This window comes from Trachypithecus francoisi, unplaced genomic scaffold, assembly GCF_009764315.1.
Source record: "Trachypithecus francoisi isolate TF-2019V2 unplaced genomic scaffold, Tfra_2.0 Lachesis_group0, whole genome shotgun sequence".
Taxonomy (NCBI): domain Eukaryota; kingdom Metazoa; phylum Chordata; class Mammalia; order Primates; family Cercopithecidae; genus Trachypithecus; species Trachypithecus francoisi.
Window position 1 is genome coordinate 96,014,653 of NW_022681453.1, and position 24,676 is coordinate 96,039,328.

The 24,676-nt window shown below is 36.9% G+C and overlaps 1 protein-coding gene across 3 annotated transcripts in view; it reads right to left on the reverse strand.

The window, feature by feature from the left end:
• Positions 1-24,676, reverse strand: part of EPHA3 (EPH receptor A3) — a 372,676-nt gene that overhangs the window by 76,649 nt on the left and 271,351 nt on the right. Inside the window, exons 6-7 of one of the 3 annotated variants that reach the window (XM_033211572.1) lie at positions 5,249-5,373; positions 1,719-1,878 (exon numbers count right to left, since the gene is read on the reverse strand). In XM_033211572.1, the coding sequence (XP_033067463.1) occupies positions 1,719-1,878; positions 5,249-5,373 (285 nt within the window). Of the gene's footprint in view, positions 1-1,692; positions 1,882-5,248; positions 5,374-24,676 lie in introns of those variants that run through there. The other 2 variants (XM_033211571.1, XM_033211573.1) reach the window with 2 other exon arrangements.

The window sequence follows — 24,676 nt, forward strand, 5'->3', positions numbered from 1 at the left end:
ATCATTTCAAAAGGAGAAACTTTCTTTGTACCACTTAACATTTGCAAAATGTCTTAGAAGTACTAATGTTGCTAATGTTAAGTTACACTTATATTTTATTATCGAGCCATCTAAAGTTAGTTTTTAATTTGTTTTAAACCTTGTTGGCACTTGCATTTCCATCATATTTCATGTTTTGTTTCTAATATCCTCTGAGGTGATTTCCCCACACACATTTTAATGTGAGGATTAAAAGAGGTCTTTAGGAATAGATTTATGTATTTGAGGATGGCAGGTCTCCTTTGAGTAGAATTGTCATGGTTCAGCTGTAAGCAGATGATTTCTAAAAACATTAGCATCTCAATACCTGGTGGAATTTACAGCTCCTTATTGTAAGCAGCATTTCTAATTGTCTGACAGAAAGTGTGCTATAAAATATATACTCTAACATGAGTAAACTTGATGGAGTAAATACTATATAACTAGAATGATTTTTACATTTTTAGGTCAATCCTGAAAGTTTTTATCCGGTAACAAATTTGAACACAAAAATATACCAATAACAATGAGATTTTTTGTCAGGAACAAACTATCTAGAAAACAGGAAATACAGGTATCAGGGAAGAATGGGAAATGGGAATGGTCAGAAGATGATTATATTTCTTTCAGCAGAGTGTGGAGCATTGTCAGACCGATCCTGGGTAATCTATTTCTAAAGGGTGTGCATCTTTGCTAATCTTTCTAGGCTATTTTACAAGAGTGAATTTAAGTTGAAAACTGATAGTGATATATATCCTTTTTCCTTTAACAATTGAAATAACACTTATTTGCTAGAAAGACAACAGGTTTGTGCCCTGTAAGAAAGATGACCTCGATCATCACATTTATTACCCTCATTGGATATTAACCAGTTTGGGATATATTAACACATTTTAACATATTATGATTGCCTAAACACATACATACACACACACACACACACACACACACACACACAAACACATACACACAATTAAGTATCTGTTCAAGTTTTCCTTAGAACAGGTTTTAATCTCTTGCTAATCTGCTCATTAATTAATGAGGTAAGTAAAATCATTAACTTGTACTCATATTAGTGCCATAGACATAATTTTACCTTTTGAAAATTTTATTTTAGCAAAGGGCTTTTTTAAGTATGAAGAAAATTCATTTGGGAAAATGTTTGCCAGTTTTAGGCCAACTTTAGCCAAATTTGGGGTTAAAGGAACAGGCTATTCAAATTACTTGTGAATGTGAATGAAGTGATAAAACACATTTTAGAAAATCCTTATTCTCTCTGTGATATGCTATTGAATGTGTTAAGGATTAAAATAAAATTAAGATTCTCATGGATCAGCAAGTTTCTTTTTTGTAGCTCATTGAATCATGCAATGAACCTGGAATATCTGAAATGACAGGAACTGGAAGTGCATTAATATATTAAATAATGTTCCTCAAAAGCAATTTATCGCTAACAACAAAACAGAAGCATTTCAGGCATTAGGATATGCAAAAAAAAAAAAGAAACACAAAATGTACACCCACACAAACACAAATACTGTATACTGACACGGGGCTCTGCAAACTGCAACGTCCCAAGCAATATACCTTAAATGTATCACATTTGGTTAAAACTTAGAGATAGTGAGAATAAATGATCAGACATCTTTTGCAAGACCCCCCCTGTCCCCTCCTCTAGACTACATTGAAATAATACGTACAGTCTGGACTAGTTTCGAACTCAAACTTGCGGCTGTTCGTCCCATATCCAGCAGCTGTTCGGGCTCGGATTTGGAATATATATGTAGTGTCAGGCTTGAGGCTACTGATGGTAACATTTGTGCCTCTTGCCCTCAGAATGGTATAACTTGTCTCTTGTTCCTGCTTTGAGGTCAGAAAAAAAATCATGTTAAAATCAAATCTTCATAATGCTATAAAACGATAAACAGTGAACCACTCAAACTTGATTATTTTATATTTTAACACAGATCATGGGATGGATTTAAAATGTCATATTGATTATTGCAATTATTTTATTCTCCAAAGGCAACATAGGCTTTGTGTGTGTGTGTGTGTGTGTGTGTGTGTGTGTGTGAGAGAGAGAGAGAGAGAGAGAGAGAGATAGAGAAAGACAAAGTCTTGCTCTGTTGCCAGGCTGGAGTGCAGTGGCGTGATCTCAGCTCACTGAAACCTCTGCCTCCTGAGTTCAAGAGATTCTCCTGCCTCAGCTTCCCGAGTAGCTGAGACTACAGGTGCATGCCATCACTCCCAGCTAACCTTTGTATTTTTAGTAGAGACAAGGTTTTACCATGTTGGCCAGGCTGGTCTTGAGTGCTGGGATTACAGGCGTGAACCACCGCACCTGGCCCAACATAGGCATTTCTAAAAGGTAAAAATATTTACAGAATTTCCTAATTTGAATATTATTATTTCTGCCCTGCATATAAAGCAGGAAAAATTTAGCTTTATTCTAACTAATTAGTAAATATGTGAGGGAAGATATGTTCTCTTCAAAGTCAAGTCTGAGAGAAAACTTAAATCTAATTCCAATAACAAATTTACAAAGAAGAAAATATCCCTTTGAATGAAACCTAATAGGAATGCTCTATTGATTCTGGAGTAGAATTTTTTTTTATCAACCTTAAAATATTAAACATAAAAAGTCAAGGTTTTATATGTAGCTCTACATTATTTTTAGCATAACTGTATTTGTGCTGTATTTAATCTAAGTCACTACGGTTTGGTAGAGGCAAAAATCTCCAGATCAAAGGCTAGAAATATTTCTCAAAAAGGATATCTAGGAGATTCACATTGTATGTTAGATTCACACCACACATTTTAGTGGTCTCTTTGTGTCAAGTCTCGTTTACAAAAATTGAATTTATCCAGAATTACATTTTTCCTTTCACATATATTATTATACACAGAGCTCCTATGGGGAACCTGATTTCAAGCAATGGTACAGTGTCCCTGCACCTAGGGTAGGGCCTAGAGTGGGTAATATGAAACACTGTATATCCTCAACCAAGATGAGATTGAGTAGTACAGAAAACATGCCATACATTACATATAGTGTTCATCACCATCAGTGGAATAACCAATCAAGAAAGCTAGACCTTGTGGAGTTTAAATCCTAGAGACACTTTCTCAGTATTACCAAGCATACTATAAACATTTAGAATTAATTTTTAAATTTAGGTATATATGATGCTAATATGTATTTATAGGAATATATTTTAAGTAATATTACAGGTATATATGTATGAAAAAATACTTAGGGAATAATCAATAGATTCAACCATTTTTTCCTGCATTGGTTAATATTGTTTCAAAGTAATGTCCAGGGGTGGTGGCTCATGCCTGTAATCCCAGCACTTTGGGAAGCCAAGGTGGGCAGATGACCAGAGGTCAGGAGTTTGAGACCAGCCTGACCAACATGGAGAAACCTCATCTCTACTAAAAATACAAAATTAGCGGGGCATGGTGGCGGCGCCTGTAATCCCAGCTACTTGGGAGGCTGAGGCAGGAGAAGCGCTTGAACCTGGGAGGAGGAGGTTGTGGTGAGTTGAGATTTTGCCATCACACTTCAGCCTGGGCAACAAAAGTGAAATTCCGCCTCAAAAAAAAAAAGTAGTGATGCTTGTTGTGTTTGTTGAAGGAGTTTGAAATAAGGCAGAACACTTTTCATGTTGTGAAAGGTACGGATGTATACAATTAAAATTTGATTTTAATCTCATAGATCTAAATGTTAGGTGTTCTTCTCCCAGTTCTGAAATGTAGTTTGAACTGAGGCATATAACTGAGTTTTTAAAATTTTGTGGCATCATTTATGAACATGAATTATTATATTTCCCCATTCTATCTTGTCATACTTCTGAAAATAGATCACAATCATATGAGTATTTGATTTTACCACAGTAGAGGACTCAGAGTTAAGATAAAACTTATTTCTACTACAATTTTGGAACAATAAAGTTTATTTGGCATCAATTTCTTTTAATGAAAAAGACATACTCTAGTCTCTCTTACAGAGAGACTACGAAAAAAACCGACATTCTACTAGAGAAATACATTAACTTCAAGCAAGGAAATAACTACATAACGCAAAACAGTGTTTTTACATTATGCATTTTTGCACAGTTGGTTATGCCAATAATTCTCATCAGGATGTATTCTCATGTAGAAAAAGGTACCTGATATAGGGGAAAACATACTAAAGGAGGACTCATGGCTGCCACAATCCAAAACAGAGATCTAATATTTATTAGCAGTGAGGCTGTGGGAAATCCATACAACGTCACTCTCAGTATTCTTAATTGTTAAACAACTTACTTTTCTACTGCCATAAGGTTATTATACAGCTCAGACTTAAGTAATGTCCACAGAAATGTTCTGTAAATATAAACTGCTCTATAAATGCACGATTTGCATTTAATTCACTTTAACACACTTTATAAACTGAAGTGGATACACTAATATGTAGTCTTCACTTTAGTAGCTGTGAAACTAACTAGCTGTGATGCTAAGGTTTAAACATGTCTTGCCTTTAAACTTTACTATGATTTACAAACAGAAAAAAAAAAAATGAGTCATTTAGAATGATGGAATACTCACCATCCACTCAGGGCAAAATAACTGTGTACCTCTTTTTAAATGATTTTTAAATTTGGGGTAAAAATAACCATGTGCCTATTTCTTTTAAATAACTGCATTACTAAGCCACAACTTTATGCCAGGCAAATTTATCCATCCATCCCCAACCTTTTAAGTTTCCTTCTACAGGGTCAAGAAAGCTTTTCATCATCAGTTAAACAATACAATATTTTTGTCACTAGCGCAATGTTTCTATTTGTATTGAATGAAATGCATGTCAATTTGAAGGTCAGGATATGATGCTTGAAGTAATGAACTAAAAAGCAGTTTACAAATAGACTAAGAAATCACAGTAAAATAGTTGGTAGAGGAGGGGTCTTGGTGTAAAAGGATACAAATGTCATGCTATTGCCATAACTAACTGGATTAAGTTGGCAGTGGCATTTTTGATGTTGCTTATTGCTCTAGAATAGGGGGTATTCAACGAGATTCTTTCTAAACCTTCCTCTGCCAATAAATCAAAGGGGTCACATGGCCACAGTTCTAAACAGTGCTCTACCATTTACCAGCAAAGTCACTGGTTTCTTTCCAAGAGCACAGCTAATGAGGAAACAGCTTCTTTCCTACACAGCCCAACCTTGAAACATTGTTTCCCCACCTTTTCATAGTATTTGACCTCGTAGTCCAATATGATCCCATTAGGATGTTCAGGTTCTTGCCAGGACAAAGAGATGCTATTTCTGGAGGTCCGATCTTTCTTAATTGTCAGGACAGGTGATGGAGCTGTAAAGAGAAGATGGGAGGGGAAGGTGGAAGGAAGCAAATTAATGGGTTGGAAAGGGTGGCGAATAAGAACAGAGAGAGAAGGGAACATGCAAATGGAGTCTATCATTGTTCCCATTTTTGGCAAGAAAGCACTATTTCCATTTCCAAGGCTCTTGAGTATTAATCTGGCCCCATATCCAGGCTCAACAGCTGGATTATAGCCCTGGTACATGCAGGCCTAGGGAAAATGAGCTGAGATTCTCTGCTGCTGGTGGACTAGTGGCAAGTGAGCAGATGTTTTCAATCTGCTACTATAATGTAAGCAATGAAATACATTTGATATATTAAAAAAAGAACGAAACATCAGGACTACCTATTTGTTATAATGTTGCAAAGTTATTAATGCCAGATTCTTCAGCTCATTGATAACATTTTCATATGCAGCTCTGCAAGAGGACTGGAATCCATTATGCACAAGGAGTCCCATGGTATCCATAGGTAATAATAATATTTAGTGTATTGTAAAATAGATATGATTTAGGACATATTACAGTAGGTCTTGACTTCTGACAAACATCTCTTGACTACAAAGAAAAGGAAACAACAATCTTCTGTTTTACATTTTTATTTCTTAAAAAATATTTAATGAGAGGTACCAAGAAAATGACTGCTATATGTGTTTTACAATTACCTAGACATGTTTTGAAATGTCTTATTTGATGGTGATTCTGTATTTGCTATGTTTTGCTAAGCATTATCAAAAGTATGGAATATGAATAAAACCCCCATCTGTTTGGATCACATATCATAGGGTCAAATTCATTTCTAACTGAAGATTAAATCTATTTTAAGTGATTTCCTTCTTCAAACCCTTCCATTAAAAGGAAAAATGCATCCTATCATCAAAATACTTCTGCTTTCAAATCTCAATCTTGGTTCACTCACCAATCGAAATGTCTTAATGGAACGCAGCAAAATAAACTACAAACACACAACAAACAAAAACTCAGGAATCTTTAGATACATTAACTGTTGAATTGTTTTCATTGTTAAAGAACTTATTTTTATATAGATTTTTCTCAAATCAAGGGCTGTAAGAATTTCATGTATTTGTATTTCCCACAAGTTAGCAGAAGTTCCGCATTTGTTGACATTTCTATGATATCACATGATGACTTTTGCATCCGACCTCTCGTTCAAACTTTCCTATCTATAAACACTTTTCATTTTTATTCTTCACCTATAATAGAAACTTTCATTACGGCTGCCTTGTGCCACTTCCAAGAAAACTGTACACGAAAAAATAGAATCTACTGCGATATTTCCCAGCCACTGGGTTGTATTATTTGTGAGATCATAGGAACTCCTTCTAATTGAAGCATGGATTGGCCTAGGAATGATGACTTAATCTTTTGTTTTATTTTTTTCTTTTTTTAAGACAGGGTTTTGCCTTTGTTGCCCAGGCTAGGGTGTAGTGATGTGATCTCGGCTTACTGCAGCCTCCGGCTCCCAGGCTAAAGGAATCCTTCTGGCTTAGCCTCCCAAGTAGCTGAGACTACAGGCTTGTGCCACCACAATCAGCTAATTTTTTTTATTATCTGTAGAGACGAAGATTTGTCACGTTGCCCAGGCTGATCTCGAACTCCTGGGCTCAAGTGATTCTCCCCACTAGGCCTCCCAAAGTGCTAGGATTACAGGCATGAACCACCACACTTTGCCTGACTTAATCTTTCGCCAAGGAAAAATATAGGTGTTACTTTTCTGATGAAAAAGTAGGCCAGGCGCGGTGGCTCAAGCCTGTAATCCCAGTACTTTAGGAGGCTGAGACGGGTGGATCACGAGGTCAGGAGATCGAGACCATCCTGGCTAACCCGGTGAAACCCCGTCTCTACTAAAAAAATACAAAAAAAACTAGCCGGGCGAGGTGGTGGCCCCTGCAGTCCCAGGTACTCAGGAGGCTGAGCCAGGAGAATGGCGGGAACCCGGGAAGCGGAGCTTGCAGTGAGCAGAGATCCGGCCACTGCACTCCAGCCTGGGCGACAGAGCGAGACTCCGTCTCACAAAAAAAAAAAAGTAAATTAATTTTCTTATCAACTTTTTGCTCCCACTAGAAATTAGTATCTTTTCATATAAATTAATATATTTACCTTTCATTGTCAATTTATCTATTCAATAATCCTCTATTTTAGTCCCTAAATTGGTTTCGCCCCCACAACCCTGTGATTTGCTCTCTAAAGTTGATTCCAAGCAAAAGATAAGTTATTTTTCTTATATTTTAGTTGAAGCTTCATAAACATATTCAATATATACAAATGTATTGCTGAATTATAAATACACGGACATGTGGATTTTAAAAAAATATTCTATTTTTACATACTGTAATACTTGGAAAAATCAATTCATTATCCAATCACTAACAAAAAATTGCAACCCCAATGTCTTTGGACTCAAATTTTGCATTTCCTACAATGAGGAAATCCTACTAATTTTTCTGCGGAAGTAAGTCCATTAATAGAGTCACATTTAATGTCAGTTTCAAGAGCATTTCAAGAAGCTTGATGTTGGAACACACGAGGTCATACATTTAATTTGATACCACCATAAAACTTTCATTTTTTCCTCGTGGATAAAATTCATTTTCAAAGAAGTGTTGAACATAACCAAGTACAGCATCTCTCCTTTAAAAAAAGAAAAGTGAGAAAATAATTCATTTGAAAGAACAATTGTGATGAGGATTGTATTAACTTTTTAATGAAAGCTTTGCGGGCTGTTTTGGGGGTCTGTCCAAATTTTACTGCTTCTGCACTGAGCAGGACTTTATAACTTGAATTTCTTCAAAGCTCTTTGAGCAAGCTGCAGGACTCTGTTGGACTGTAATAAATAGCCTTTTGTAATTCCACACTTACTTAAGTAGAGGCAATTGCTTGAAGCTTGTGCCATCACTATGTTAAACGAACCTTTTCTGATTGCTGCTTTTGGACCCCTATTAAGTCATTTGTTCTGCTCTTTTAATACACGCCCCTTGTGCTGGCTGCATTTCAGCAAAGTTCAACTCAGTACACCAGCTGGAAGCACGGTACTTTTAGGTAATACTCATCAGTATTTTAATATTAATAAATAATTAATAGGAATTGTTTTTCTTTCCCCTGATAAATAGTGTGGGCATAATAAAACATAATGGAGAAAGAGACAAATTCTATGGGCACTCCACTGTATCAATGCTTTTAAAAAGTTTTCCAGAACACTTCTTAATTCATGTTTTGAGGTATAATTTATCAATTCTTTATGTGCTGTAACACAATTTAGAATATTAATGAGAAACAGTGATACAAATTATGCTTTTCATTAATTTTCAGATATCAGAGAGCGATTTGTTCAAATTACTAATTTGCAAATTTACAGAAATTCTTTAAATCAGTATTTTTCTGTACAAAAATCATGATATTGCAATGTACACTGTACGACAGATTTATTTTCTTTTCATTCTTCTGTTTTTTAAATTTGCAATTTGAGAGAATGGAGGTTAATGGTTAAGCAAAATGGAAAAAAAAATTTCAACTTCCTTAAGACTGGAAAAATGCTGGGAGCTACAGGCGAAATTAAGAAGGAAGAGAAAGCTCAGGGATTTTGTAGCAAAAATGCTGGTATATATGCTAAAATCGCAATTGCCAGTAAACGATCTGATAGCCTAGGATTTTTTTTTTTTTTTTTTTTTTTTTTTTTTTTTTTTAGATGGAGTTTCAGTCTTGTTGCTCAGGCTGGAGTTCAATGGCGCAATCTCGGCTCACTGCACCTCCACCTCCCGGGTGCAAGAGACTGTACTGTTTCAGCCTCCCAAGTAGCTGGGATTACAGATGCGTTCCACCACACCCAGCTAATTTTCATATTTCTAGTAGAGACAGGGTTTCACCATGTTGGCAAGGCTTGTCTCGAACGCCTGACCTCAGGTGACCCACCCACCTCAGCCTCCCTAAGTGCTAGGATTAGAAGAGTGAGCCAGTGTACACGTCCGGATTCCTAATTTTCTGCCTGTTATACACTCTAATTGATAGATTACTGAAATGATTCCCTTATTAAGAGAAAGAAGTTGATGACAGAATAGGATGCCGAGAAACTGGTGCAGGCATTGTTGCAAGTTAGCAAACAGTTTTGTAGAAAAACAAATGAAGAAACTGGTAAAAAGAAAATTTAAAACAGTATAAAGGTAGTAATTTTTAGAAAATTTAAAATGATGTCTGGTATGTAAAATACATTTTGTGTATTGGTATTTGAGAGAGAGAAGTAATATTAATATTTGATCTCCAACTTTTGCTATTCTGGGTACAGCTGATAGAGGTACTGTTGTAAATCATAAAGAAAGGAGACATATATACTTTGTAAAGTGGCATTGATATATTTTAAATAAATATTCTTAAAAGAATACAAATAGACCGGCGCAGTGGCTCATGCCTGTAATCCCAGCACTTTGGGAGGCCAAGGCAGGCGGATCACAAGCTCAGGAGATCGAGACCATCCTGGCTAACATGGTGAAACCCCATCTCTACTAAAATATATATATATATATATATATATGTGTGTGTGTACATATATATATAATATATATATATATATACAAAAAAAAAATTAGCTGGGTGTGGTGGCAGGCGCCTATAGTCCCACCTACTCGGAGGCTGGAGTGAACCCAGGAGGGGGAGTTTGCAGTGAGCTGTGATCACGCCACTGCACTCCAGCCTGGGTGACAGAGCAAGACCCTGTCTCAAAAAAAAAAAAAAAAGAAAAAGAAAAGAAAAGAATGTAAATAAAGGAGAAAAATAGTTAAGACTAAGAAGGAGGGGTGGCTTTTGCGTCACACAGCTGACCATCGTCTAGACTTACCAGCACTACTGAAAATTCCAAACACCGCCAGTACTAAGGAAACTCTTAACTGTGTGACAGTGGAAATGCATGATGCTTTCAATCCATTCTTCTTTCAAATGCTTCTTTGGTCAAGACAGGACTAGACAGATATTTTTACTCTATGTTATCTAGTAATATGTGTTTTATAAAAGCTGGTATAGAAGTGCTTTTCAGGCCAGGCTCAGTGGCTCGCACCTGTAATCCCAGCACTTTGGGAGGCCGAGGCAGGTGGATCACTTGCGATCAGGAGTTCGAGACCAGCCTGGCCAATATGATGAAACCCCGACTCTCTACTAAAAATACAAAAAAAAAATTAGCTGGGCATAGTGTCGGGCACCTGCAATCCCAGCTACTCGGGAGGCTGAGGCAGAAGAATCACTTGAACCTGGGAGATGGAGGTTGCAAGTGAGCAGAGATTGCATGCCATTGCACTCCAGCATGGAAAACAAGAGCAAAACTCTGTCTCAAAAAAAAAAAAAAAAAAAAAGTGCTTTTCAATTTCTCCTCTAAGAAGACATAAGCGCTTTTCAAGTTCTCCTTTAGGAAGACATAGCTTTCTGGAAACCAAGCGTTGACTTGTTCACAGTGTTTTCTTCCCCAAGTGCAGGCCACCGCAATGATAGCCTCTTGAAACAGCAACATGCAATGACTAGTTGAGATGTATGACAGAGACATGCAAAGTACCCCGTGTTTTTTTTTTGGAAACAAGAGTCTTGCTCTGTCTCCCAGGCTGGAGTGCAGTGGCACAATCTTAGCTCACTGCAACCTCTGCCTCCGGGATTCAAGTGATTCTCCTGCCTCAGCCTCCTGAGCAGCTGGGATTACAGGAGCATGCCACCATGCCCCACTAATTTTCTGTATTTTTAGTAGAGACGGGGTTTCATCATCATGACCAGGCTGGTTTCGAACCCCTGACCTCAAGTGATCTGCTTGCCTCGACCTCCCAAAGTGCTAGCATTACAGGCATGAGCCATCACGCCCGGCCAAAGTACCACTTTTAATAGTTAACAATTGGCCAGGTGCAGTGGCTCATGCCTGTAATCCCAGCCCTTTGGGAGGCTGAGGTGGGCAAATCATGAGGTCAGGAGGTCAAGACCAGCTTGACCAACAGGACGAAACCCCATCTCTAATAAAATTCAAAAATTAGCCAGGTGTGGTGGCGTGTGTCTTTAATCCCAGCTACTTGGGAGGCTGAGGCAGGAGAATCACTTGAGCCCTGGAGGCAGAGGTTACAGTGAGCCAAGATGGCACCACCACACTTCAGCCTGGGCAACAGAGTGAGACTTAGTTTAAAAAAAAAAAAAGTTAATAATTGAACCTCAGCTGAGAAGTAGAGAAGAACTTTTTCTAAAAGATTGTTTCTTCATCTAGTTGAAGTACAGAAAGAAGATTTTTGCACATTGTAACCTAAGTCATTGACTACATTCCATATAATAGAAAAACAAATCACAACGGAAAAGCAAAAATGTTACCCAGAAAATGTCTCCCTGTGAAGGGATCCGGTTAGGGATGAGACTTGCATCATTCACAAATTGTGTTAGAATTACATTTGATACATGTGTGTGCCAGATCTAGTGACAGACATGGAAGGGATTCTTTGTTTTAACCATGGTGTTTTAAAATCTACATTATTCTGCCACTAAAATATGACCCTTCCTTAAAATCAGGAAGCGAAAACTTCAAAATTCAACCCCTAAAGGATCTGGTTGGGTTCATTTGTTTTTATTGGGACCTTCCTCTTTCTAGATTTGGGAATTTCTAATGAACCTCTGAGGTATCTCTGTGGTTTAGAGACTGGACAAGTTAAAGTAATAACAAAAAGGGCTCAGGATTTCTTTTCTAAGTGAGCCAAAGCTTTTAAAATTACCTCCATGGGAAAATATATGCAGTCAATGGTTGAAAGATTTTTCTTATGAATCAGACATGACTTTAAAAGCATCAGTCTCTTATTTTTCTTTACCATTCATTACAATGCCTACTGAGGAACATTTCCTTCTCAGTTTTTTCAGAAGTAAACACTTCTGTTAAATCCAGAAACCCTCTTGGGTTTGATTTAGCATAGTCATTCATAGATTAATGTTCTCCAACTCACTATTCCTACACTGATTTCCCCAAACCTGGTGTTCTGATTTTCTATTTTAGCTACAAAGCCTCATCAATTTGCAGTGTATCCAGTTCAAAATCTCAGAGTTATAGTTTATATTTTCTTTCTCACCAATAATTCAGCTTGCCAATCAGGTCCACCTTCCAAAAGCTGATCAATTTTCTACTTTTCCAGCTGTGGCTTAGTTCAAACCCTTGCCATTTACCACCTGCATTGGATTCTTTGCCTTTCAGCTTAATATTTTCAGAATTTCAACTTTCTATACATTTTGATGAATTAGTATTGTATAAAGCAAATGAAACATTGATTCCCCTCTCTTTCAAAATCGCATAATTTCAAATCTAGGTTTTCTAAAATGTTAAGCAAATAATAAGCTCCAACAGAATGGTCTGGAGATCTGTATTTTTAAGAAGACAATAGCAGAAAACTCTTAGGATCACAAGGAGCTGGGAAACTTTGGACTACAGTAGGATACAAAATTTGAAATTCATTTCATTGTTATTTAGTGCTCCTCACAAGACTGCAACATACACACCAGCTTTGTCATTTATTGCTTGCCATACAAAGCTAAAATTCTAAAGACAATTCTTTTTTTCAATTATTTGTGTATCCCTGTCTGCAACACTAGATATCCTTTATTTCCACCTGGAAAACTGCTTCTACTCCTCATTATTCTCCAAAATCCTTTGCTAATATAATTCCCTCATAAAGTTTCTCCTGAGTCCCTTAGGCAATAGTTAATCAGCTCCTTTCTCTGGCCTCTTATAGTATAGTTGCTCCTTCTCCTATTATTTAGCCCACTGCATTGTGTTGTAATTACATCATTTGCTTACAGTATGTCTTCCCATTAGACTGTATGTCCCTCAGAATCTCAGGTGCCTAGCATAGTGCCGACTTTGCATAAATCTAGCCATGGAATTTGGTTAGCCTTGAAATAAAGTACACAACATATTTTGTGGCAGGTTCCTCTGAAAAATAAATTATATTTAGCCCCTGATATTAAAATAATAAAATTAAAACCAAAATGGCAATTAAAATATGCTTAGAAGAGAGACTACACTCTAAAAACTTACGTTATTCAAATTCTAGAGTGAAAAGAAAAGTAATTTTCTCAATAGAATTAATTGTGCTGGGAGAAAAATATTCTAAGACACAATACACTGAAAATAAATTTTGAGCAGAATTTCTTCCCCCGATTTTTTGATAACAGTATACACAGGATTTAGTCTTTTCTAAGGACTAAATTTCCAAAATTTTAATCATTGAATTTTAAAGATCTAAAATAGTTTTAAAGACTGGAGAATTTTGTTATAATTTATAATCTTACCCTTTTTCCAGCATGGAGAAATAAAAAATTTTAAAAAAGTAATGACAAATGAACTATGCATTTCACAGTCATTTATTGCATAAATTCACAAAAATGAAATCTTATTTTTCATTTTATCAATTAATCAACATATTCCTTTTTATAAAAATATAAAGGTTTTCTTATTTTAATATCCTACAGTATCCTAACAGAATTAGAGCAATCTTCATATATATGATATGTATGATATGGTTCTGAAAATCTAGTGGATAATCATCGATTTCTAAATATAATGCTTCACTGTGAAAGAGGTTGTATTAGTTCATTCTCACACTGCTATAAAGAACTGCTCAAGACTGGGTAATTTATAAATGAAAGAGGTTTAATTGACACAGTTACTCAGGGCTGAGTAGGCCTCCAGAAACTTACAATCATGGTAGAAGGGGACGCAAACACTTCCTTCTTCACATGGCAGCAGCAAGGAGAAGTGCAGAGTGAAGTGACTGGGAAACCCTTATAAAACTATCAGATCTCATGAGAACTCACTCACTATCATGAGAATGGCATAAGGGTAACTGCCCCCATGATTCAATTACCTCCCACTGGTGGGTCCCTCCTAGGACACATGGGGATTATGGGAATTATAATTCAAGATGAGATTTGGGTGGGAACACAGAGCCAAACCATGTCATTCCACCCCTGACCCTTCCCAAATCTCCTGTCTTCACGTTTTAAAACATAATCATGCCCTTCCAATGGTCCCCAAAGTCTTCACTCATTCAAGCATTAACCCAAAAGTCCAAATCCAAAGTCTCATCTGAGACAAGTGAAGTCCCTTCTGCCTATGAGCCTGTAAAATGAAAAGCAAGTCATTTACTTCCCAGATACAATGAGGGTATGGCCATTGGGTAAATACACTTATTCCAAATGAAAGAAATTGGTCAAAACCAAGGGACTACAGTCCCATGCAAGTCCAAAATCTAACAAGGTAATAATTAAATCTTAAAGCTCTGAAATAATCTCCTTTGACTCCGTGTCTCATATTCAATTTATGCTGATGCAAGAGATGGGCTACCAGAGCCTTGGGTTTTGCAGGGTACAGTTCTCCTCCCAGTTACTTTCATGGGCTGGTGTTGAGTGTCTATGACTTTTTCAGGTGCATCCAACACGAGCTCTCAGTGGATCCATCATTCTGGGGTCTAGAGGATAGTGGCCTTCTTCTCACAGCTTCACTAGGCAGTGCCCCACTGGGGACCCCACATTTCCCTACTGCACTGCCCTAGCAGAGGTCTACATGAGGGCTCTGCCCCTGCAGCAAACTTCTGACTGGACATCCAGGCATTTTCAATATCCTCTGAAATGTAGGTGGAGGTTCCCAAACCTTAGTTCATGACTTCTGTGCACCTGCAGGCTCAACACTAGGAGGAAGCTGCCAAGACTTGGGTCTTGCACCATCTGAAGCCATGGCCCAAGCTATACCTTGGCTTCTTTTAGCCACAATTGGAGCAGCTGGGACACAGGGCAACAAGTCTCTATGCTGCACACAGCATGGGGTCCTTGGACTAGCCTACAAAACCATTTTGCCCTCCTTGGCCTCCTGGCCTGACAAAAAGATCTCTGACATGCCCTGGAGATATTTTCCCCATTGTCTTGGCAATTAATATTTGGCTCCTTGTTACTTATGCAAATTTATGCAGCCAGTTTGAATTTCTCCCCCCAAAATGGGTTTTTTTTTTTCCTACTCCATTATCAGGCAGCAAATTTTCCTAACTTTAATGCTCTACTTCCTCCTGAATGTTGTGCTACTAAAAAATTTGTTCCACCAGATACCCTAAATTATCTCTCTCAAGTTTAAACTTCTGCTGATCTCTAGGGCAGGGACAAAATGTCACCAGTCTCTTCACTAAACTATTAAAAGAGTCACCTTTATTCCAGTTGCCAAGAAGTTCCTCATCTCCATCTGAGACCACTTCAGCCTGGTCATCATTGTTTGTATCACTATCAATATTTTGGTCAAAGCCATTTAACAAGTCTCTAGGAAGTTCCAAACTTTCCCACATTATCGGGGGAACCCATCCCCAATAATTCAATGTGGGTCCATTTCTATTTTCCCTAAGTGTTGGCCAGTCTGAGAAATAAAGGGAAAGAGTACGAAAGAGAGAAATTTCCGGGGGAGACATCACATGTCAGCAGGTTCCGTGATGCCGCCCAAGCCACAAAACCAGCAAGTTCTCATTAGTGATTTTCAAAGGGAAGGGAGTGTACGAATAAGGTGTGGGTCACAGAGATCACATGCTTCACTAGGTAATAAAATATCACAAAGCAAATGGAGGTGGGGCAAGATCACAGGACAGGGCAAAATTAAAATTGCTAATGAAGGTTTGGGCACACATTGTCAGTTATAACATCTTATCAGGAGACAGGGTGTGAGAGCAGACAACCGGTCTGACCAAAATTTATTAGGCGGGAATTTCCTCATCCTAATAGGCCTGGGAGCGCTACGGGAAACTGGTGCTTATTTCATCCCTTATCTGCAACTGTAAAAGACAGACGTTCTCAGAGCAGTCAATTCAGAGACCTCCGCCTAGGAACACATTCTCTTTCTCAGGGCTGTTGCTTGCTGAGAAAAATTATTCAGCAAAATTTCTCCTATTTGCTTTTGAAAGAAGAGAAATATGACTCTGTTCCACCCAGCTCTCGGGCAGCCAGACCTAATGGTTATCGTCTTTGTTCCCTGAATATTGCTGTTATCCTGTTCTTTTTACAAGGTGCCCAGATTTCATATTGTTTAAACAATTTGTGCAGTTAACACAATCATCACAGGGTCCTGAGGCGACATACGTCCTCAACGTACAAAGATGATTGGATTAAGAGATTAAAGGCAGACATAGGAAATTACAAGAATATTGATTGGGAAAGTGATAAATGTCCATGAAATCTTCACAATTTATGTTCAGAGATTGCAGTAAAGACAGGAATGAGAAATTATAAAAGTATTAATTTGGGGAACTAATAAATGTCCATGAAATCTTCACAATTTATGTTCTTCTTCCATGGCTTCAGCCGGTCCCTCTATTCAGGGTCCTTTTCTTCCCGCAATACCAACACATCTTTCTGTCTTTTAAGTCCTCCAAGTCTCTTGGAAATTCTAAACTATCCCATATTTTCCTGTCTTCTTCTGAGTCTTCCAAATTGTTCTAACCTTAGCCTGTTTCCCAGTTCCTAAGTTGCTGCCACATTTTAAAGCAATTGCGGTAGAGAAATAACATCTAGAAGTTTTTTCAAGCAAGCAAAAGACCTACGCTTGACAACGAGGTAATAAGCTATCTAAAGCAATAGCTGGCTATTTGGCATGTACACAATCTTGCTGTAATTTTTTTTTCTCACTCTTTAAACCCAGAGATCTCATCTTAATCTGTTTGGGCTGCTATAACAATACTACAAACTTCAAAGCTTATAAACAAGGCATATTTCTTATAGTTGTGAAGACTGGAAAGTTCAAGATGAAGGTGCCAGTAGATTTGGTGTCTGGTGAGAGTCTATTTCCTGCTTCACAGATTGAGCATTCCAGCTGTGTCTTCACATGATGGAAGGACAAGGTAGCTCTATGGAGCCTTTATTATAAGAGCACTAATCCCATTTATGATGGCTCTAATCTCATGACCTAATCATCTTCTTTCCAAGGGCCCACCTCCTAATTTTTTTTTTTTTCGAGACAAAGTCTCACTCCGTCACCCAGGCGGGAGTGCTGTCATACAATCTTGGCTCATTGCAGCTTCTGCCTCCTAGGTTCAAGTGATTCTTGTGCTTCAGCCTGCCCAGTAGATGGAATTACAGGCATGTGCTACTATGCCAGGATAATTTTTGTGTTTTGAGTAGTGATGGGGTTTTGCATATTGACCAGGTTGGTCTTGAACTCCTGTCCTCAAGTGATCCACCCACCTCAGCCTCCTGAAGTGCTGGGATTACAGGCGTGAGCCATCACACCACGCTGATGATTGGGTTTCAATGTATAAATATGGAGGGGACAGAAATATTCAGATATGAAAGACCTCTATGATGCAGTCTTTGATGTTTAACTTATACACAGGTTTAAAACCAGCCTATAGTAGCTTTGGTTAAAAAGCTACTACCATTAGCCAGGAGTGGTGACAGGCACCTGTAATCCCAGCTACTCGGGAGGCTGAGGCAGGAAAAACGCTTGAACCCAGGAGGAGGAGGTTGCAGTGAGCCAAGATTGTGCCACTGCCCTCCAGCTTGGGCAAGAGAGCAAAACTTCACGTTTAAAAAAAAAAAAAAAAAAGCTACTACCGATTATGCTGTTTAAACAGTAGGTATTCTTCCACTTACAGGTTTACTATGCGTGGCTCTGTGGCTCTGCTGATTAGCCCCCTATGATTTTAGTCAAACTTACATTGCTAATTAGATGGTTATACTAAATTGTAAGCTAAACCCCTTTTCTAGAACTACCTCCTCTTGGTTGGTACTGTTGAGGCCCAAAATAAACAATTTTGTTTAGTCTTGGCTGCCTCCTTTCATTCGTATAAGTAAGAAAAGAAAATGAGGGCATTGTTACACCAGACCAGAGTTATCAAAGGCGTCATACACAAACCCTGTTGTGTTACACCAGACCAGAGTTATCAAAGGCGTCATACACAAACCCTGTTGTGTTACACCAGACCAGAGTTATCAAAGGCGTCATACACAAACCCTGTTGTGTTTGGCGTCTGTGTGACCAATAATAAACTGCTAACTTTAATTGAGGAGTCAACTTTGAAACCTACACAAAACACACAGACAGATGCACATATACATTCAACTGTGGTTCCATAATAACTTTATTCTCCCATAAATACCTTCTGAGGTGAGTGAGAAAGAAATTGATTTCCTCCTACAGGAATGACAATGGTCCTTATACATATCACATGCCTGAGTGAGTCACTATTGCTTAACTCTACATTGTTACATGACTCATGAGTTTTCAGAGGGAATTATCTCTCTTCAAAATGTTTTAATATGGTGGACAACATAGAAGTATGCACTGCATCAAAATATTATTCACCATGTGTGCGGAAACAGACAAAAAAATATTGCTTAACATATGACCTATATATGCCTGGACCATATGGCTTGTATATGCCTGGCAACTCTACCCAACATGCAACAGAGACTAATTGAAGCAGAAAGAGAGGTCCTATTGAGAAGTTGTGTAGGTTGATCCCTTCCTTTAAGGGGGCAAAACCCCAAACCTCCCATAACAGAAAACTTATGAAGTCAATTCAAACATTTGGAAATCAGATTTTGGAAATCAACTCAGAGCTATCCGATTTACTCACATAGAAAAATACTCATGGGCTTGAAAAAAATGGGACAATATAGTATTTCAGAAAATAAGAATAATTTTGGTTGGTCACTATACACGATGTAAACCATTTTGATTACCATGAAATCTTTCTGAGAAGCCCTAGTTCCATGTTACCACGATACCAGAAACTTAGTTGTAACACAGGCATACTCTTGAAGAGCACAGTCTTTATTTTTTAACTCGGAAGAAATCACCTAAAAATATAAGTATAATAGGAAAACGTGAAATGCACTTGACAATTATAACTGGAATCCTAATATTCACTCTAATATCAATTAAATTTTAACAAATTAAGTACTACAAAAAGATATTGTGTGTATTAATTTTTTCTAGTTTAGCTGTCTGAAGGGTTCAGGTAGGGAATATGCTAATTTGGGTGTTTGCATATTTATGCAAACGAAACGAATGCCAGCAGAGACTTACAGAGTTTCCAAAAGCAATCATGCCTGAAAAATTTCTATTTTGGCTGTAAAATTTGCATTGTCTATGCTTGGGTTTACTAATACTTCTCAGTCTCTTTTTCTCCCAAATAAATTTACTCTTTCTCTGCCCCATATTACTTGATTAAGAAATGCAAACATTGAGTGGCAATAAATAACTTTATACCTCACAAACAGAAATTTTTAAAAATCTGAGCAGAAAGTAAAGGGGAAATTGCAGAGACAGATTACCTGCTGCTTAATGGCTGTGATGCTCGTGGTTTGATCTATTTAGTTCCAGACCCAGGATTAATTTATCTGAAGAATTTTTGTCAAGTAACTTTTTAGCTAGCCATAAATTTTGGAGCGATTCTATATCTTAAGACCATCCAAATAAGTAAATTGCATCAATACTTATTTTGGTCATTACGAATATTTCACATAATTGATCTCAGAATTTTGAGAACTAATTGATTGATTTTTATATATATCTTTACAATTTTAACACATTAGAAAAAATAGTCTTAAGCTGCTCAATTTTTGGATTTCATAAGTAAAGCTAAAAAGAAAATCATGCAGATACAAATATAGCAATACTTGTTTCTTTCAAGGCTTTGGCTTTCAATCCAATGTATGTATTTCGGTTCCTGCACTTCTAATTGTTAATCCCAATAGCTAACAGAAAATTGTCATTAGCCTATATAAAGAAAGTGTTCTTAAACACAGCTGTGAAGACTTCAGATTTACAGGGAGATACTACATTTTACCTAAGGTGTGAAAAGATTCTAAACATTATTTCCAAGCTTGTGAAGTAAACTTAAGCCTTTTCATGGTGAGTTTTATTTGTAAAAAACTAAATTCCCTGTAATGATTCTTAAATTAGAATTGCATGAAAAATAGTTCAAAATGCAATGATGAGTTTATCATCATTATTAATTAGTTGGAGAAACACTGTAAAACTGATTTTTGGGGATGGTGGCGTGAGCCAATAAAGTAACTAAAAATTATTGAATTGTCCACTTGAAATGAATGGATTTCATGAGATGTAAATATATCCCAATACACTTAAAATTTTTTTTTATTATACTGTAAGTTCTGGGGTACGTGTGCAGAATGTCTAGGTTTGTTACATAGGTATACACGTGCTATGGTGGTTTGCTGTACCCATGAACCCATCATCTACATTAGGTATTTCTCCTAATACTATCCCTCCCCAGCCCTCCATCCGTGACAGGCCCTGGTGTGTGATGTTCCTCTACTTGTGTCCAAGTGTTCTCATTGTTCAACTCCCACTTATGAGTGAGAACATGCAGTGTTTGGTTTTCTGTTCTTGCCAATATGCTTATTTTTAAAAAAGAATAACTCCAAGTAAAAAGTAGTACATGTGGTTTACCAGAATTAAGGGGTAGTTAAACTAATTATATGGCTTTGAATGATTTTGAATATTTTTCTATTGTGTTCCATTTTTTTTTTCTCTAATTTTCAGAGCCATTTGTTGAAAAAAAGATCTGCATGAAACTATTATACAAGCATTATAAAGTGTTGCTGGCCTGGTCTGTCAGATTTCTTCTGGAATTGAAAAACAATAAGCCAAGAATCATTATTATTCACATTGCACAGTCTGTGGTTTAGCTTTAGAAACACGCTTTTCAAGTTAAATTTCCTTCAAAATGCACCTAGCTAGGAACAAAAAAAATAAAAAATAAAAAATAAAAAACAAAGGACAAATGCTAGAGGCAAAACAAACTTGAAGTTTACCAAGTCTGGTAGTCTATTTTCCAAATACGAGTGGGTTTTGTTACCCTTTGCATTCTAGAGTGGTTCCCAGTTGGTTTTCATATATGCATCTATGAATCTATGTTGTACTTTGCTTTCCTGGATCGCTAAAGTGTGGTATTTTTCCTCTTTGTTAACCTTAGGAATAACTATTAAATGAATTTTTGGCTTTAATGGGTTGGTTTAATCTCCAAAATGAGATCCTGAAATAAGAGTTCAGTAAGACCAGACATTGGTTCTAAACAATATACAAAGTTTGCAAATGGGTACATAGGAAATGAATCTTCCGTAACATTTGTGTTCAATATAAAGCATCTGATGCACAGGAAATTACACATAATGTTTGTATTCTCTTCATTCATTAAAAGAATGTACAGAGACAGGTTGGGAAGCACTTTAGGTAATTCACCATCAGGTTTTAGTAACATGATGGGACATGAAATCAGATAAGAAAAAACAATCAACATAAGCAGAATGAAAGTTTTGAATTAAAAAAGATCATATTCCTGTGACAAAACCCCTGGCAATTAAATTTATAATGAGGGAAGCAACTCCAAGAACTACGGGCACAGAAGGAAAATTGTGAGAAAAATTTTCCAACACATTCCATAAAAAGTCAGCAGGGTTCTACAGGAAACAGTCAAGTGACTGTAGAAAGAAAACATGCGACCAAAGAATGTATTCAGTTAACGTCTATAATTTAACAAAATAACATAGGTTCGAAGCCACTTTTCGAAGACAAATTAAAAGGCCCTTATGGACTACAAATTGCTAACTACCAATGTTCATTTAAGGAAATGGCAAATAACGCTGATGACAAACTATCCCAAGAGTGGCTGCTGTGAAAACTGGCATCTGAAGGCTTAGTGTCAACCTTTCTTTTGACTTTGAAATCCTATCAACACACTTTAATCCAAATATAGGTGGAAGGCATGCAGTACAGGGGAGACTCTGTTTATATTTTTAAATACGAATATAAAAATCCCAAAAATATGGGCACAAATATTTGATGAAATTAAAACATAAATTATTTAAACCATACGAATCATCAGAAACCCTACAACAGTTAGAAAATCATTTATTCACAGTTGATTTAGAAAGAAAGAAAACTGAGGAAATGCAAAATCTGATTGTATGAATTTTAAAGGTACAACTTGGAGGACGAATTTATATGTATATACAATATCTATAATATGTATACACATTACAAATATACACCTTTCGTTGTGTGTGCGTATATATATATTTATATACACACATCCTACATAAAGCTCAATTACCAATCATTATATATTAGATTCATGTATTCTTTTATTTAATTCTAAAGTAATCTAAAAAATTCTAGAATTGTTTGAAAATTGTTTTAAAGACAATTTTGCATTTCATTCAATAAAGCAACAATCCTAATTAGTCTTATAGCGCCCCTTATTATGGTTCTAGGGTCTTTTTAAAATTAATAATGTACAGAATATCTCTTTATATGTTCCTTTTTGCTTACCTTTGCTTATCAGTTTAGTAAAAATTATTAAAGTAAATATCGTAAAATGATTTCATTCAAGAAGATTTTCTGTGATTACTATATGCCAGGTGCCATGTAAGGTGTGAAGGTTAAAGTAGTGGAAAAAGGCAGATGTGTCACCTGCCTTTATGGAGATCTGAAATATTCTCATCACTAGAGTTGAATTTCTTTACAAATTACCCTCTGATAACCTATGCCCCCTCAAATGCATATGGAACCTATCATCATCTCAGTTAACCACTGAAGGATTTGAAGTGCTACAACTCCTCCAGGATACCTAATGGGCTTATTTTGTTTGTGTCTGAAAAATATCCCTTTGGAATTTACTATAAGGGCAACTTTCCAATTTCAAGGTGTCAGCTACTTAATCTATATGACTGAGGACTTCTTTTGTTATCAGAGTCACTTCTGTTCATGTACTTTAGGCTGAGAGTCCTGGGGATAAAAACAAATACTCTTCAATTACTTCTCATCTTTGCAACAGCTCTCAGTCAATGACTGATGAAGAGTTCACGTATAAATACCCCAGCTTCCTCTTATCTAGTGCGGGATAACTCTGAAGCAAGTATTCCACACAGGCTCCCACTCTTCAGCAACAGGATTAAGCTCCAGTTTCCCACAGAGCAAACTGATGAATACTCATTCTTCAGTGGTTGCCTTCCTTCCCTTGTTTCATTTTTCAGCTCCCCTGCCTGTGTTTCCAGGGATTATTCCCAAAAAACAACCTATATTCAAATTCTCATCTCAATGCCTACTTCTGGGAGAATTCACACTAAGAGACCTTGCATCACTGTAAACACTTAGGGATACTGGTGACAGTGGAGACCATATAAAGCTTTATTTGAGTTTTCAAGACACTTTAACAGTTTAGGCTTATTCTAGTTAATGGCTCATTGTGTGTCATTGGGTAGTTTTGGCTTCGAGTGGGACAAAGTTTAGGGAAACCAAAAAAACACACAAACACACAAGCATATGTATACACAGAGCTAACACAGACACATACATAAATATATTCTACCTCAGCAACATGGATGCCTCAAACTTATTCTTGAATTGTGAATTTGAGTTGTAAGCTACGATACAGATAATATTAAAAATTATTTGATTAACAGGACCTACAGTTGCTATAGTGGAATAGAGGATAGTTTGTGGTGTTAGATAGAAGTTTAGTTAGTAGCATCACTTTTGTTCAATGAAGTCTCTATTTATCTGTCTACTCTAAGTTGGGTGGCTATTCTGTACCAAAAATTTAGTTTTTATTCTGCTCCGTGCTCAGAATGTGGCATTCTCAGGTTAGAAAATAAGAGCTACTTCCTTACTTAGTCATTCCTGGAAATTCCCAAGAAATAACTAAGATGTACCATGACAACTGGCCCTCAAACAAGAAGCAGACATCCTAATGCAGACCAGACCAATGGGAATTTTCTAAAAAGTGAAATACAGAGAACAGAGACCCTCTGATCTGTTGAACCTCAAGTTCTTATTCTTTGATGAAATTGCTGTAATATCGCATAGCCTGCTGTTCACTTTTGGTTATTAATGCCCAGTGTATAACAGTATATAAAAGCAATTTCATGGGTGGAAGAGGAAAAAAATTCAGCTCATTTACATCTCTTCCTTCCCTTTTCCAATGCTGGAGGACTGTGGAGAGACTGTGGAAAATAAAGAGTTTACACTTAGCCATGCACACATTTGTGCTGTATTTGTCGACTTCTACTGTTTTCTTGACTACTACTGACTTTTACTATTGTGTGCTAGCTTTCTGTAGGCACTCATGACGTTTTCAGATGATTCTGCAGAGGTCTACATGGCAAGGACCCATTTAGTTCCTCTTAAAAACGCCTCAAGATGTGTCTGGCCCCAACTGTTTGCAGTTCTCTTTTGTATGTGGTATATTTGGTGTATTTTCCCTGATTTTTTTATTCTAATTGCCAAT